Consider the following 17,879-nt stretch of genomic DNA (forward strand, 5'->3'; position numbering starts at 1 on the left):
GGCATTTTTTCTTATAACTCTACGTTGTGCCATTCCTCTGTTATTCCTACTGGAAGATTATTAATAAATTGAAAACTGGGTGTTACCATTCTTCTTGTCAAAGTGGCATATCCCTACATAGTCTGGCAGTGATTGGTACTCCCAACTGGTAACACCCTCTTGTAAATCATTCATACATTTCTAGGAGGAATAACAGAGGAACAGCACAACACAGAGTTCTAAGAAAAGATGCTACTGAATACTTAAATTATGGGGAATGCAAGTATTTACTAAAACAGGGATTGTTTAAAGAAGACCTCTTACCTCTCCTGACATGTTTGTTTTAGTAACTAATTAGTCCTCTTTAAATCAGAAATGTATTACAGCAGTGGCACTGTTTCAGGCAAATAGGCTTGTAGAGACAGTGACTGGTGGCTGGGCTGCAGCTCTACTGTATCTGTAACATGGCAGACAATGATAACTGAAATAGGTATATTGAGAGCTCTGCAGCACAATTAACTAAACTTTGAGGAGAAAGACAACACAAAGGTACTGCACATGAGGATCTAAGGACACTTTATAGTTTTTATTTTTATCTGAAGGTACGCTATATTTGAAATTCCCATCTCGAACATTTATGGCATTCACAGGATATGCCATAAATGTCCAATAGATGTGGGTCCCACCTCTGGTACATATACCTATCTCTAGAACGGGGCCCACTGACCCTCATCCTACCTTATGCCGCTGTCGCTGGGCTCTGGCTACTGACTGATGAGGTAGCCGGTTTTTCCGGAAACAGCTGAGCGCGTTTTGCTATGCTGTTTCTGGAACACCCATAGAAGTTAAAGGGTTTTTCCCACGAGGGACATTTATAACATATCCACAGGATATGTCATAAATGTCAGATAGATGCGGGTCCCACCTTTGGGACACGCACCTATCTCTGGAACGAGGCCCCTTAAACCGCGTTCTAGCTGTTTGTGCTCACGCTGCCTCCCAGCCACTTCCTGATTACATGGTCGGGAGTTACGGAAACAGCGTAACTTGCTGAGCTACGCAGTTTACGTAACTCCTATAGTAGTGAATGGTAGTTACAGAATCAGCGTATCACGTCAGCTACGCTGCTTCCGTAACTACCATTCAGTTCTATGGGACTTACGGAAACAGCGTAGCTCAGAGAAATCACACACTTCAGAGCGGTAGAACTGGGTTTAGGGGGCCCCGTTTTAGAGATAGGTGCGGGTCCCAGAGGTGGGACCTGCATCTATCTGACATTTATGACAAATCCTGTGGATATGTCATAAATGTCCCTCATGGGAAAACCTCTTTAATGGGAGTTATGGAAACAGCGTATTGCAGCTAGCTACACTGTTGCTGTAGCACCTGTATTCCAGAGACAGAGTAGCTGGCTGTTCTATACTGTTTCCATAACTTTTGTTTACACCTTTTGGGAGTTCCAGAAACAGCTTGTCAAACCACGCTTGGCTGTTTCTGGAAAATCTGGCCACCTCATCAGTAAGAGGCTGGAGCCAAGCTACAGAGGTAGAAAATAGGACGGGGATCAGGGGGCCCCAGTCTAGAGATAGGTGCGGGTCCCAGAGGTGGGATCCACATCTATCAGACATCCTGTGGATATGCCATAACTGTCCAAAATAAGAATACCCCTTTAATAGTGATTTTGCAGGTGGGACAATCTTAAAGAAGTTCTCTCATCAAGACAACCTCTATCCATATTCCCTTGTCTATAGTGGCCAATGCAGGGGAAATGACTGGCAAAACAAAGCTTCCCCAGGCAATATCAACCACTTGCTGAGGGTGCCAGGAGCCAAAGCCGAGAGTGGCTCCTATATGAAAGGGGTTGTCTCTGATCAGGGTTTGTGTCTGATCAGGGGTTGCCTATGATCAGGGGTTGTCTATGATCAGGGGTTGCTTCTGATCAGGGTTTGCTTCTGATCAGGGTTTGTGTCTGATCAGGGGTAGTCTATGATAAGGGGTTGCGTCTGATCAGGGTTTGTCTCTGATCAGGGTTTGTCTCTGATCAGGGTTTGCTTCTGATCAGGGTTTGCTTCTGATCAGGGTTTGCTTCTGATCAGGGTTTGCTTCTGATCAGGGTTTGCTTCTGATCAGGGGTTGCGTCTGATCAGGGGTTGCGTCTGATCAGGGGTTGCGTCTGATCAGGGGTAGTCTCTGATCAGGGGTTGCTTCTGATCAGGGTTTGCTTCTGATCAGGGTTTGCTTCTGATCACGGTTCGCGTCTGATCAGGGTTTGCTTCTGATCAGGGTTTGCTTCTGATCAGGGTTTGCTTCTGATCAGGGTTTGCCTCTAATCAGGATTTGCCTCTGATCACGGTTTGCGTCTGATCACGGTTTGCGTCTGATCACGGTTTACGTCTGATTGCGGTTTGCGTCTGATCAGGGGTTGTCTCTGATCAGAGGTTGTTTTTTTTAACTGGAGGGCTGCGTTGCTGCAAGACTCAGGGTCTGTGGCAACAGTGCAGGTCCAATCTCTTTTTACTGTGATATTCGTAAATATTCAGGCAGAGCTTTGCTGATTCTCCTATTTTCAGGGGAAATTATTCTTCATTCTCAGTACAAGAGTTTCTGGATAACAATATGGGCATTTATTGTACTTCTATATCATACACTTCTATATTTAGTGTACCCCTTACCCTTTGTAATTGTCATGATTTTTAAGCCCCTATCACACCACATTTTATAAAAATATATGTTTTAAATTTGTTTTACAAGAAATAAACTTTCATTCTAAAAAATATAGCGCTGACTGTTCCAAAGTATATCTGGGAAGTCTGGGATTTGTAGTTTGGAGAGCCACAGGTTGGAGATCACTGTTTGACGGTATGTGTTTTTTTCTATATTGCATAGTAGAACAGCCTACGTTATTCTATACAGCAAACGAAGAAAAAAAAGTCCAGTTATTTGCCTGTCAAATGTATGCCTACAGGGCACTCTTTTGCCATGTTTTGCCCATAGAAATCTACGAATACATCTATCCTGATGTAGCCTTTAATCTGGTGTGATAGAGGCCTTACAGAGAACCTGGCACCAGGACATGCCTATTTTCCTATAATCTGTATGTACTAAAGACTATATTTCCAAATGTGTACCACCTTTTAAGGCCAAAAAAAGTGTATTTTGAGAAGACTTTGTAACATATATTTGTCATTAAATACGTATAAGTTGTGGTTACCTCATACAGATGTAAGCCTTTGTTCACATCTGTGTTGGGACTCGGTTCATGGTTTCCGTCGGTGCCTTCCGTCAGGGCAACCCATGAACGGAATCCAAACTGAAACAAACGCAGTCGACTACGGTATTAATTCCGTCAAAATGACGGAACCCTTAAAAAACGGTGACAAACGGAAACCATTTGCACCGGATCCATCACAATGGAATCAATGGTGATGCAAACGAAAAACCTATAGTTTCCGGTTTTTTCAGATTGGATTCCGTTCATGGGTTACCCTGAAGGAAGGCTCCAACGCAACCCATGAACGGAGTCCCGACGCAGATGTGAACGAAACCTAAGACGTGTTTGCCCACTCATGGTTAATAGATGTAAATAACGAAGCTAATAAGGGGCATGGAGAATCTAAGTTAAGAGGAAAGATTAAAAGAATTAAACCTATTTAGCCTTGAAAAAAGACGACTAAGGGGGGACATGATTAACTTATATAAATATATTAATGGCACATACAAAAAATATGGTGAAATCCTGTTCCATGTAAAACCCTCTCAAAAAACAAGGGGGCACTCCCTCCGTCTGGAGAAAAAAAAGTTCAACCTGCAGAGGCGACAAGCCTTCTTTACTGTGAGAACTGTGAATGTATGGAATAGCCTACCGCAGGAGCTGGTCACAGCAGGGACAGTAGATGGCTTTAAAAAAGGCTTAGATAATTTCCTAGAACAAAAAAGTATTAGCTCCTATGTGTAGACATTATATATATATATATATATATATATATATATATATATATATACACACTACCGTTCAAAAGTTTGGGGTCACCCAGACAACTGTGTTTTCCATGAAAACTCACACTTATATTTATCAAATGAGTTGCAAAATGACTAGAAAATATAGTCAAGACATTGACAAGGTTAGAAATAATGATTTTTATTTGAAATAATAATTTTCTCCTTCAAACTTTGCTTTCGTCAAAGAATGCTCCATTTGCAGCAATTACAGCATTGCAGACCTTTGGCATTCTAGCTGTTAATTTGCTGAGGTAATCCGGAGAAATTTCACCCCATGCTTCCAGAAGCCCCTCCCACAAGTTGGATTGGCTTGATGGGCACTTCTTGCGTACCATACGGTCAAGCTGCTCCCACAACAGCTCTATGGGGTTGAGATCTGGTGACTGCGCTGGCCACTCCATTACAGATAGAATACCAGCTGCCTGCTTCTTCCCTAAATAGTTCTTGCATAATTTGGAGGTGTGCTTTGGGTCATTGTCCTGTTGTAGGATGAAATTGGCTCCAATCAAGCGCTGTCCACAGGGTATGGCATGGCGTTGCAAAATGGAGTGATAGCCTTCCTTATTCAAAATCCCTTTTACCTTGTACAAATCTCCCACTTTACCAGCACCAAAGCAACCCCAGACCATCACATTACCTCCACCATGCTTGACAGATGGCGTCAGGCACTCTTCCAGCATCTTTTCAGTTCTGCATCTCACAAATGTTCTTCTGTGTGATCCAAGCACCTCAAACTTCGATTCGTCTGTCCATAACACTTTTTTCCAATCTTCCTCTGTCCAATGTCTGTGTGCTTTTGCCCATATTAATCTTTTCCTTTTATTAGCCAGTCTTAGATATGGCTTTTTCTTTGCCACTCTGCCCTGAAGGCCAGCATCCCGGAGTCGCCTCTTCACTGTAGACGTTGACACTGGCGTTTTGCGGGTACTATTTAATGAAGCTGTCAGTTGAGGACCTGTGAGGCGTCTATTTCTCAAACTAGAGACTCTTTTGTACTTGTCTTGTTGCTCAGTTGTGCAGCGAGGCCCCCCACTTCTCTTTCTACTCTGGTTAGAGCCTGTGTGTGCTGTCCTCTGAAGGGAGTAGTACACACCGTTGTAGGAAATCTTCAGTTTCTTGGCATTTCTAAGAACAAGAATAGACTGTCGAGTTTCACATGAAAGCTCTCTTTTTCTAGCCATTTTGAGAGTTTAATCGAACCCACAAATGTAATGCTCCAGATTCTCAACTAGCTCAAAGGAAGGTCAGTTTTATAGCTCCTCTAAACAGCAAAACTGTTTACAGCGGTGCTAACATAATTGCACAAGGGTTTTCAAGTGTTTTCTAATCATCCATTAGCCTTCTAACACAGTTAGCAAACACAATGTACCATTAGAACACTGGAGTGATGGTTGCTGGAAATGGGCCTCTATACACCTATGTAGATATTGCATTAAAAACCATACGTTTGCAGCTAGAATAGTCATTTAGCACATTAACAATGTATAGAGTGTATTTCTGATTAATTTAATGTTATCTTCATTGAAAAAAACTGTGCTTTTCTTTCAAAAATAAGGAAATTTCTAAGTGACCCTAAACTTTTGAACGGTAGTGTGTGTATATATATATATATATATATATATATATATATATATATATTTATAGCAAACTCCAAGAATACAAGACAGCACTCCAAATTCAGTGAAAAAATAGGATCACTTTAATCACCACATGCGATGTTTTAGCCCTACTCCATGGGGCCTTTCTCAGGCAATATATATATATATATATATATATATATATATATATATATTTATATTTATTCTTATTATTGTTGCAAAAAGTCCCCAATTAGCATATTAGCATTGCCATATGGTGCCTGATTAGTAATGCCAAACCATGAACACCTAATACTGACGCAAAATGCTAATGCAAAGTATTATCACCATACAGTGCCCAAATAATAGTGCCATAAAGTAGCCACCTAATACTTTCATACATTGCAGAAATAACAGTGCCATACAGTGGCCTAAATCATGCCACAACACCATTTTCCTTGGTTGCGTTTGCAAAATTTAGGGAAAAAACATATGGCTATAGTTTAAAGAAAGAAAACTCATTCTGCCATAACACTGTGTTAGTTGTATGCAAAATTCTTATCCAGAGAACACTGTGTGATTGACGTTTTAAAAGGGTTCTTTACCACGCAGATTTATGGTCGTGGTCTTGATGTAATCAATCTGGTCTCCCCAGGTTTTGTCCTTTGGGTTATGTCCTTTGCAAATACTTCCATACCAGCATAACAGCTCTGTCCACATGCCGGTCTGGAAATACCTACATAGGACGTAACTATTGGAGAACAGATGAAGAAGAACTTGTAATCTGGTTAGTAAAACATTCTTTATATGCACTGGGCACAACCAGTCTTTGAGAAGTTCTGGTCATAAGGAGATCATATTAGTTGTACAAGAATGCTTTTCAGTCTGGCAGATTTTTGGGTTTGATGGTCTCTGAAGTTTAACAAGAGCAAATATTTTAAAAAAATGGTGAGAAACCTCCAGCTCACCATTTCCTGCGGCCCACGGTGGAAAATTGCAAGAAAAAAGGAGAAATGATCCAGCGCTGTGTCGGGATAAAAAGGATACGTAGATCCCACTTTTATTGGTAATAGAAAATTTAAAAATATGGAAAGAGACGCAGTCCCAGGATGGTTGATGGTGCGGGCGTGTGCCCGAGCCTACGCGTTTCAAGCACCGACCGTGCTCTTAATCATGGCAAGAAATTAAGTCATTTCTTGCCATGATTAAGAGCACGGTCGGTGCTTGAAACGCGTAGGCTCGGGCACACGCCCGCACCATCAACCATCCTGGGACTGCGTCTCTTTCCATATTTTTATATTTTCTATTACCAATAAAAGTGGGATCTACGAATCCTTTTTATCCCGACACAGCGCTGGATCATTTCTCCTTTTTTCTAGCAAATATTTAACTCAAGACTCCATGGCTGATGCAAAATTCCCTTGGTTATTAAATAGGAAATTACTATCTCTCAACTTCAGGTTTGTTTCACTCCAGCAGACACAAGAAATCACACCCACCATTACCCCTAACCTTGTCCACATCATACCCGTGTTCTTAAAAAATTTTCCCCATGCCACCTCTAATTTGCCTTTTACAAGAATATTATCTTGATTCTGTCAGGCATATTTATTGCAGTAATCAATGGCTGCATGCAGAAGCTCTGGTAACTACATGGGCCATGGTCCAAAATGCAGGTGTATGTCACAAGAGAGGCTTTAGACTGCGCCTGTTCAGCAGCATTCATGTCACAGGCAGTGTACACATTCCATCCTTTTGCAGGGAGTGGTAGAGATGACTGATCGGTTATAGGATTACATCAACAGGAAACAGCCTGAAGGAGATTCCGTGACAGCAGACTACACAGGGCAATGCAGATTTGCAGTTGTCACCCAGACAGATTTTTTAAGGGGTATTTGTCACCAAACTAAAAAGTTATGGAAATTTTCAAGTTTGTTATTGGTCAAAAAGCTCAGGAATTCATAATATTTTTTGGGCCCATCCCAGATCAGGGGCTCTTTAGTGGGTATATAGTCTCGCACTATTTTTTTTTTTTTATTGGGGCACCTTATAGATATCCTAACATCAGGGGGTCTGCTTGGCGAGTATAGGCTGGGTTCAATAATATAGTTGGAATCTTTTTTAAACACAGTTCTCATCTGGCATCTGTGCTTGGTTGTGAGATGCCAATTGGTAATAAATATAGATTGAAACAAATTGAACAGCAGATTTGTTCTGGGGCTTAGGATAGTAAAGGACACATACAGGTTACCACACCAAATGACAAGTACTTGGATGGGTTTGTGTACACAATTATTGGTTTTGCTGTTATATGCATATGTAGTTACCATGTGAATGTATGTCATGGCTGTAGGGTATGTGGACCCACTAGGCCGCTCCGCTGTAGCGGAAAAGCAGCTGGCCAAACAACAGTCAATAACAGTCTCTCGGATATTAGTATCTGGGTAGATCATCAGGCAGATACTCGACGTAGCAGACATGTGGTGAATCAGACACTTTTCACAGATGATGCTTGGCGTAGCAGATGACACCGGACGTGGCAGATGACACCAGACGTGGCAGATGTCAACAGACGTGGAAGAAGGAACCAGATGTGGCAGATGAGGCACACACGACTCCAACAATAGGCTTAGGCTCAGGAACAAACAAAGAAACAGGATAGAGGAACACTGAAAGCAAGATACAACTAAGGGACCATTTGCATAGACGAACACAGGAATACGAACAACGCCCTCTCCGAGGAAGCTCGGAGCCCTTTTTATAGTCCAGGGTGTAACGGGGTTGGCTGAGGAACGTTAGACTGGTGCGCGTGCTGGCCCTTAAGATCGGGTCTGAGCGCGCGCACCCTACGGGACATAGGATTGGGCTGCAACCGTGTGTGTCGGCAGCTGGGGAGCGGCTGCCGGCAGGTGTGATGTGCCGGTGGTCAGCGACTGCGGGCACAATAATGTATCAATGTTCTAGTTAATATGTCTTGTCTTTAATTTTGATAACCTTCAAGGAATTGTGCAACTTCAGTCAAATATTATTTGAAATCGCAAAATGGCATGTTGTCTAACAAATTGTTATTCTGTGTAAAAAATAAAAGTATTTTGAGTTACAAAATAGTCTTCTGTGATGCATGTTTATTCTTTATCACAGTGACTCAGACTTGTGAAATTAGAGTTTAGTTTTATTCTTTTTTTTTGTGTTCCTATAGTTGGCATTGTTTTCTGATCTGAACAAGAAGTTAATCTAGTTGTGCTAATTAATTGTGTTCACAATGTGAGCCCCAGAAGATTGGAAATTAAACACTAATCTCATATAACATGTTGTGTGATTATTTTCAGTGGCAAACTGGTATCTCCCAAGTGGAAGAATTTCAAGGGTTTAAGACTATTATGGACAGATAAGATCCGTCTGAATAATGCCATCTGGAGAGCTTGGTACTTACAGTGTAAGTAAAAGACGTGATGCCCTGTGAATTGGTATCATTTGTATTAAGTTAACCAGAATGGCCTATATTATCCTGAAGAATTCAGAGACCTGGACCTGCCTGGCATCAGTACCTGGCGTTTTTAGGTGGGTTCTGCAGCTTAGTGGGCTCAGATTGCCCCTCAGTACTGCTTGTTGTATTTGCAGGACCAGAATGATACCCCATACAGGTAGATTAATATAGTTTTCGATCTCTGACTTTTACAAATGCTCTTATTTTTTCTACAACTAAGTTTGGATTCCTTCTTCTATATCCCAGCCTCCTGTCCGCTTTTCCACTAGTACCACCACCAGTACCTAGAATAAAGGGCCAGCGGTGCAAAGGTCGGGCTGTGTTGCAATTCCTGTGACCGCACTGGATCAGGAGTATCATTGTTTAGGAATACAAATAAAGGGACTGCGACATTGTTCTAAGTATTGGTAGATTTTTTTTCTACCTAATTCACACTGGTCAGTTCTTACGATCGTTCAGAAAAAGATTCGTCCATCTGTAATGTAGGACTGGAAATTGAAGTCGTAGTCAGCCATTTTGGAGACTATGGACAACTATCTTGTCACCAAGGCATATAAGCTGAATTTACATACAGTTCCTTCTTCTTCTCCTGCTCCAACTCCTGTCATACTTGGAAATGTTCCTTCCATAGTCACCTCGTTGTCCTTTTTGTGGCTACTTAGATTTGTACACAAGAGGGTGCACAGTCCTACACAGAGGTAGGAACATCTGCATAACAGCCCACATCTACCTTGGGAGCTGGTACTGCAGACATCTCCTCTTCTTCACTGGCTAGTCAGGGATAAATAGCTATAATAATATGGTAAGATATAATTTTTACATAAATATATATAATTTATTAGTGCACTCTGAGGTACATATCTATAGGTCATTTTATACAAATCACTGGAGATGTGCTTTATATACACATTAATGTCACACAGTATGAATGTATAGAATGTAAACTATATGAGAATTTAGGAATATAAAAATTGATATGTCTTGTTATAGATATAGAGAAAAGGAAAACCCCAGTATGTGGGTTTGTGACCCCGCTGGATGGATCAGAAGGAGATGACCACCGAAAACCTGAGGTAAGACCTAAAAGCAAAACTTCCCACGTAAGAAGGAGACATATGGAGTCTATAGATCGATCTATCGTGTACAAATTATATTGTCCTTAGCATAAACGATTTCCTTGTAAGCAAACTTGAATTTTGTTTGTGGTCTTCAGGCTGTGGTGCTGGAGGGGAACTATTGGAAACGGAGAATAGAAGTGGTAATGAAGGAGTATAACAAGTGGAGAATTTACTACAAGAAACGGGTAAGACATGGAATGCTGGACTTTCCTTGGCGTAGATTGTTAGCACTGTACCTTGCAGCACTGGGGTTGTGGGTTTCGAATCCAACCAGGGCAACATCTGGGTGGAGTTTTCCTACCACTCCCTGAAAACATACTGATAAATGAATGGACTTGTTGTGAAATTGGCCCTGGTTCACACAATCCATCCTGTGAGCAGCACTACATAGTATCTTCAGGTATCGAGTTATAAAGCAGGAGGAGCTGAGCAGATTTAATATCGTTTTGCCGGAAAATATTCAGTATAACTTGTATATTATTCATTTAAATCCCTGCTCATTCTGGGCTAAGGAGTGCAGTGGGCGGTCCTACTCCTTGATTGACAGCTGCGCTCTTTATGCATGCTCTTACATGGAAGGCTGTCAATCATGGTCACTCCGCCCACTGGACTCAAGCCTACAGTAAGTAGGGTTTTCGATCAATAAGTAACAAGTAATACTGAATCTTTTTCTCGCAGATCTATATTAATTTGCTCAGCTCCTCCTGCACTATAACATAATGCCAGCAGATCGGACATGTTCAACGTTTTAAATTTTGTGGTAAATGTGGTGCTGTTTACGTAAGGGTTAAACTTTTCATTGGGTGTTTATTATTTCAGTGATTATTATATATCATAGTTACCTTCTAATTCTGTAAAAAAACAAAACTTACTGTTAATGAATAGTGCTATTCGTTTTGTAAGAATAACCCTATACAACTATGTTATTTGTCCACTAGGTGGCACTCCAAAAACAAGTAAAACAAGTTTGAATATGAATATTTCCTGTTGCTTATATAGCATCAACATAATCTGCAGCGCTGTAGAGAGATTGTCACCATTCATATCAGTCCCTGTCCTTTAACGGGGCTCACAATCTAATTTCCCTATCTCAAACATGTGTACACTATGGCCAATTTCTTATAGGAAGCCAATTAACTTATCAAATTTTGGAGTTCGGGAAAAAAAAAAAAAAAAAGAGTACCTGGCGGAAACCTACGAAAACATGGGGAGAACATACAACATGCAATGTTGTCCTTGGTCAGATTTGAGTTCAGGACCTCAGTGCTGCAAGACAACAATGCTGATCACTGAACCACCGTGCTGCCCAATAAATAATGCCATTTTTTATTTGTATAGGATATCTATACATTCATGTTGTTTGACCACTAGGTGGCACTTCAAAGAACTGCAATTAATACTGGTTTGAAAGTGACTTTAGGAATATTATGAATAAGCTGAGAACTGAGATTTAATGATGTCCATTCATTTCAAATATTTGCACAGTAGCGACCAAAAATTCTGTAATGTTGGACTTCTTCACATTATGTGAACCCGTTCTTTGCCATATAGCTGTGCGGTCAAAAAGTTTTGTTTGCTAGAAGACTATATGACACATTGTGAGGTGATAATTATTTTGGTATATCCGTCACATGAAGGACATGCTGCACTATTTTTTTTCCGTAATTTTTTTACGGAATCTGTGACAGAGGCTCCTAATGGAGTCTCCAACACAGATGTGAACACAGCCCTAATGTATGTACTGAACTTATTTGCTAATGCTTTACATTCACAGCTCCGAAAGCTTCACCAGGATGGCAAGTCATTTGAAGAACAAAAGGTTGGCATTGTCAAAAACAAACTGAAGAATTTTGCATATAAATACTTAAAGGGGTTTTATTTAAAGGCATTTTTTTTAACAGGTTGGGTTTGTGGGGTCCAGAAGTTCCATGTTTTGATTGGGAGGTGGTGACGACACACCGTTCCTTAGTATTGAAATAAATAAGAGTAAGGGACACTTGTAAGGAGTGTTACTGATATTTTCATAGATAGTTATCAAAACATTCATTCATTTTAATAGAAAGCAGCCACACATGTGCAGCCTCCTCTGTAATAAATATGGAGAAATGGACTGCTTCCAAACTGGTGTGCGGCTCTCAATGTCAATTATATACACACATAAAGTAATTCCACCTGTCTCTCCCTGTAAATGATGTAGGCACAGATAGTACTGCCTCCATGTCTCTCCCAGTCAATGATGTAGTAGGTAGACACTGATATTACTGCCTCCGTGTCTCTCCCTGTCAATGATGTAAACACAGAGCCTACTTTTTCAATGTCTCTCCCTGTCAATTATTAAAACACAGATAGTCCTGCCTCCATGTCTCACCCTGTCAATTATGTAAACACAGAGCCTACTTTTTCCATGTGTCTCCCTGTAAATTATGTAGGCACAGATAGTACTTCCTCCGTGTCTCTCCATGTCAATTATTAAAACACAGATAGTCCTGCCTCCATATCTCTCCGTCAATTATGTAAACACAGAGCCTACTTTTTCCATGTCTTTCCCTGTAAATGATGTAGGCACAGATAGTCCTGCCTCCATGTCTCTCCCTGTCAATGATGTAAACACAGATAGTACTGCCTCCCAGTCACTTCCTGTAAATGATGTAGGCACAGATAGTCCTGCCTCCATGTCTCTCCCTGTCAATGATGTAAACACAGATAGTACTGCCTCCCAGTCACTTCCTGTAAATGATGTAGGCACAGATAGTCCTGCCTCCATGTCTCTCCCTGTCAATTATGTAAACACAGATAGTACTGCCTCCCAGTCACTTCCTGTAAATGATGTAGGCACAGATAGTCCTGCCTCCATGTCTCTCCCTGTCAATTATGTAAACACAGATAGTACTGCCTCCCAGTCACTTCCTGTAAATGATGTAGGCACATACAGTACTAGTCTCCCTGTTGCTCCTTGTAAATGATGTACGTACAGAAGGTACGGATTGATATTTCAGGATTCAAAATATCATATATAATATCATATGCATATTGAAATGGAACGGTTATCTGACAGAACTTTGGGGAAGAACCTACAAGAGATATGTTTAAAAAAGAAGATAGAAAATAATGACACTTTCTATGGAATAACATTTGCAGTGTTGTGAAAGTTACAATAACAATATACTGTTTTCTGTCAGCATGCGGCTCCCTCCTGGAGAGGGGGAGAGATGTTTGCTGGGTGCCCACATATTGAAGAAGGACATGGAAAAGAGGATGATATGCTGTATGATCTAAATTACTTCTTAACTGATATATCTGACACTTTGTTCACCACCACCACTCAAAACCTGCCCCCCTCATATCAATATCCAGATTTTGGTATGTAATGCCTTGTGTGTGTGTGTGCTTTTTTATGTTCCATCTTCTCTGCAATATTTTTAGTTAAAGTCATGCCCTAATCTTTGTAAAAGTGAATTATTATTTTTCATGCAAGCTTAAGGTGAATGATACAGCGCTCCAAATCCCCTTCATAGAGAAAGATTTTAAAACATAACATATCTGCTTGCAGCCACCGCTACAGGGAGCTTACTGCAAACTGCTATTATTAAGTTCTATGTATAACAGTATACAGTTAGTTCATAAGCTCCCTCTAGTGGTGGCTCTAGGCCAGGGGTCTCAAGCACGCGGCCCGCGGGCCGCATGCGGCCCCTAGGGCTGTCATCTGCGGCCCGCGGGACACAGAGCCGCTAGTATCGGCTCTGCTCCGAGACTCTGGAATTCCCTGACATCGCTGTCCACATATGAACAGCGATGTCTGGGGCTTCCCCAGAGCCGGAGTCCCGAGCAGAGCGCTGGTGTCGGCTCTGCTCCGGGACTCTGTGGAATTCCCTGACATCGCTGTCCACATATGAACAGCGATGTCTGGGGCTTCCCCAGAGCCGGAGTCCCGAGCAGAGCGCTGGTGTCGGCTCTGCTCCGGGACTCTGTGGAATTCCCTGACATCGCTGTCCACATATGAACAGCGATGTCTGGGGCTTCCCCAGAGCCGGAGTCCCGAGCAGAGCGCTGGTGTCGGCTCTGCTCCGGGACTCTGTGGAATTCCCTGACATCGCTGTCCACATATGAACAGCGATGTCTGGGGCTTCCCCAGAGCCGGAGTCCCGAGCAGAGCGCTGGTGTCGGCTCTGCTCCGGGACTCTGTGGAATTCCCTGACATCGCTGTCCACATATGAACAGCGATGTCTGGGGCTTCCCCAGAGCCGGAGTCCCGAGCAGAGCGCTGGTGTCGGCTTTGCTCCGGGACTCTGTGGAATTCCCTGACATCGCTGCCCATATATGGACAGTGTGTCAGGGTCTTGCCCAGAGCGGAGCAGAGCGCTGGAGTCGGCTCTGCTCCTGGACTCTGTGGAATTCCCTGACATCGCTGTCCACATATGAACAGCGATGTCTGGGGCTTCCCCAGAGTCGGAGTCCCGAGCAGAGCGCTGGTGTCGGCTCTGCTCCGGGACTCTGTGGAATTCCCTGACATCGCTGTCCACATATGAACAGCGATGTCTGGGGCTTCCCCAGAGCCGGAGTCCCGAGCAGAGCGCTGGTGTCGGCTCTGCTCCGGGACTCTGTGGAATTCCCTGACATCGCTGTCCACATATGAACAGCGATGTCTGGGGCTTCCCCAGAGCCGGAGTCCCGAGCAGAGCGCTGGTGTCGGCTTTGCTCCGGGACTCTGTGGAATTCCCTGACATCGCTGCCCATATATGGACAGTGTGTCAGGGTCTTCCCCAGAGCGGAGTCCCGGGCAGAGCGCTATTATCGGCTCTGCTCCGGGACTCTGGGGAAGCCTCTGACATCGCTGTCCATACATCGACAATGATGTCAGGGGCTTCCCCAGAGCAGGTGTCCCAGTGATGTCAGCAGCACAGTTGGAGTCCCAGGAAGAGCCTACTAGCGCTCTGCCTGGGACTCCAGCTCTGGGCAAGCCCCTGACATCACTGGGGCAGCCTCTACAGAGGGCACTGGGGCAGCCTTTACAGAGGGCACTGGGGCAGCCTCTACAGAGGGCACTGTGGCAGCCTCTACAGAGGGCACTGTGGCAGCCTCTACAGAGGGCACTGTGGCAGCCTCTACAGAGGGCACTGTGGCAGCCTCTACAGATGGCACTGTGGCAGCCTCTACAGTGGGCACTGTGGCAGCCTCTACAGAGGGCACTGTGGGAGCATCTACAAGTGGGTGTGTGACAGTATCTGAAGAGGACACTGGCCTTATCTACAGAGGGCACTGTGGCCTTATCTACAGAGGGCACTGTGGCCTTATCTACAGAGGGCACTGTGGCCTTATCTACAGAGGGCACTGTGGCTTATCTACAGAGGGCACTGTGGCCTTATCTAGGGGTGTGTTGCATTATCCACAGAGGGCACTGCGGCAGCATCCACAGAGGGCACTGCGGCACGATCTAAAAAGGGGCTGCCCAATCTTGACATGTGTGCTAACTGAGCCGCCGGACTGCATTTAGCGACACTTAAACTGGAAAGCTGGATTGTTGAAATAAGCACTTGGAGAAATATTTCAAATTTTAAACCTAGCGCTATTATTATAGTAATGTAGTATTATTATTCTAGTAATATAGTGTTATAGTAGATCAAATAACTAATTGATTAACAATAATTTTGTATTGTATCAAATTTGAAAGTAATGCGGCCTGTCAACTTCCCATTTTTTCTATATGCGGCCCACTTACCCGGCCGAGTTTGAGACCCCTGCTCTAGGCAGTCCAAATTTTATGTTTTAAATCTGTGTCTATGCAGGGTTTTGGAGCTCTGTTTCATGTCTATGCAGGGGCTTTGGAGCTCTACATCAGAAATACAGAGCTTCAACTACTATAAAGATATTTTATAAAATGAATCAGCACAGAATTTTAAACACCGTTGACAGAACGGAGACAAAGGGAAACCATTAGCAACGGAAGCATTACCATTGAAATCAATGGTAATGCACACGGAAGCTATGGTTTCCGTTTGCCTTTCCGTTCATGGGTTCCTCCGAAAGAAAGGTCTGACAGAACCTATCAACAGAAACTGACTGCTGATGTGAACAAAAAAAAATAATTTCAATTGAATTGATGCGCAAATCATGTGCCGCACACGGATGTGCATCTGTGTGCAGTGCATGGTTTTCACGCACCGATTGGCTTCAATGGGTCCGTAGGTGCGTAAAAACCAATATAGGACATGCAGTGAGTTTCACGCATGTGTGAATGGCCCCATTGAAATCTATGGGTCCGTGTGTTGCGCGTGATTTCCATGCGCAGCACACGGACGTTATTCACGTTCCTGTGAATGGGCCCTAGGTCGTTTTCTAAGCAGAGAAGTAGATACATTTGTATTCAGTCTAGACAACACTTTGTGAGAAAAACAGCCTTAAATCCAGACTGATACATTGTAGCAAACTTTCAGAGAGATCTGTGCTGCTACTGATGTATTGACTAACATTATTTCTGTATTTCGGGTCCTGCACATACAGAACTAATACAGACACACTTATTAATTTCACCAATTTATTTTCCTCATAAGTATTTTTAGTTATTTAGTTGTAAATTCTCTTACAGATTATGTTGGCAATGCAGATATGATCCAACCAGAGCTGGCTACATTACAGCCCAGTCTGGATGATTTCATGGATATATCAGGTATGTTGTTTCATTTCTTTTTCTTTCATGTTAGAGTATGCATTAGTGATCCATCCATTTCTGATATAAAAACAATATACAAAACGTAAGGACACCCCACATATGTAAATATATCAATGATAGATAGATAGATAGATAGATAGATAGATAGATAGATAGATAGATAGATAGATAGATAGATAGATAGATAGATAGATAGATAGATAGATAGATAGATAGATAGATAGATAGATAGATAGATAGTAATGTAATTGAACAAACTACAATAACACATTGACTTTGCAATAATTTATTCAATGTTATTTGCTCCCGTGGCTCTATTAACTGGCATTGCCCTCCTTTGGCAGAAACAACCTTTAACATACTTTTGTTATAGCTGTCTACCAGTTTTTGACATCGACTGAGAGACATTGGTCTACATTTACTAATGCTGTCTAATAATTAGACAGCGTAAACCTAGACCAGACAATCACAAATGTCACCAAATGTATTACAGTGGTACAGGCTGCATGATAATTTTGGTGCATCTTGTTTGACCTGTTAGTCACTTTATACCTCTTTTGATTTGGCTTATTTTGCGCAAGAATTTGGTGTCAGTTTTTGGTGCACATTTTAAGCCACGCCCCTTTCCTGATGAGCCACATTTCTTTTTCGGAACACAGAAAGTGTCTCGTGACATGCAAACATAAAAATTACACCAATTTGCATCCAAATTTGATGCATTTTCAACACTTTCTAGACTTAGACACAGTAGTAAATCTGCCCAATTGTTTTCCCACTTCTCCATGGAGAATATTCTTCAGCTGTATGATGTTTAAGGCGTTTCTTCAGCCTGTTTTAGATCCTCCCTACAGCATCTCGATGGGATTTAGATCCAGGCTTCGAATTGGTCAATCAAGAACTCTCCATTACTTTTCTTTTTTCAGCCATGGTGGATTTACTGGAATGTTTAGGGCTATTCTTGTATTTCGAGGTCCCCAATATTCTGATAGGTGGTCTCATATTATTCTTAAACACCTCAAGCAATGTAGGTGGGATGCTCTTTGTGCCACTGA

General features: G+C 42.4%; 1 protein-coding gene across 3 annotated transcripts in view; it reads left to right on the forward strand.

Annotated features, from left to right (window-relative positions):
- Window positions 1-17,879, forward strand: part of MLXIPL (MLX interacting protein like) — an 85,501-nt gene that overhangs the window by 24,857 nt on the left and 42,765 nt on the right. For all 3 annotated transcript variants that reach the window (XM_075854125.1, XM_075854126.1, XM_075854127.1), the window contains exons 2-7: window positions 8,885-8,991; window positions 10,033-10,115; window positions 10,256-10,345; window positions 11,935-11,979; window positions 13,340-13,520; window positions 16,744-16,824. In XM_075854125.1, coding sequence (XP_075710240.1) covers window positions 8,885-8,991; window positions 10,033-10,115; window positions 10,256-10,345; window positions 11,935-11,979; window positions 13,340-13,520; window positions 16,744-16,824 — 587 coding nt within the window. The remainder of the gene's footprint in view (window positions 1-8,884; window positions 8,992-10,032; window positions 10,116-10,255; window positions 10,346-11,934; window positions 11,980-13,339; window positions 13,521-16,743; window positions 16,825-17,879) is intronic.

This window comes from Rhinoderma darwinii, chromosome 2 (assembly GCF_050947455.1).
Source record: "Rhinoderma darwinii isolate aRhiDar2 chromosome 2, aRhiDar2.hap1, whole genome shotgun sequence".
Taxonomy (NCBI): domain Eukaryota; kingdom Metazoa; phylum Chordata; class Amphibia; order Anura; family Rhinodermatidae; genus Rhinoderma; species Rhinoderma darwinii.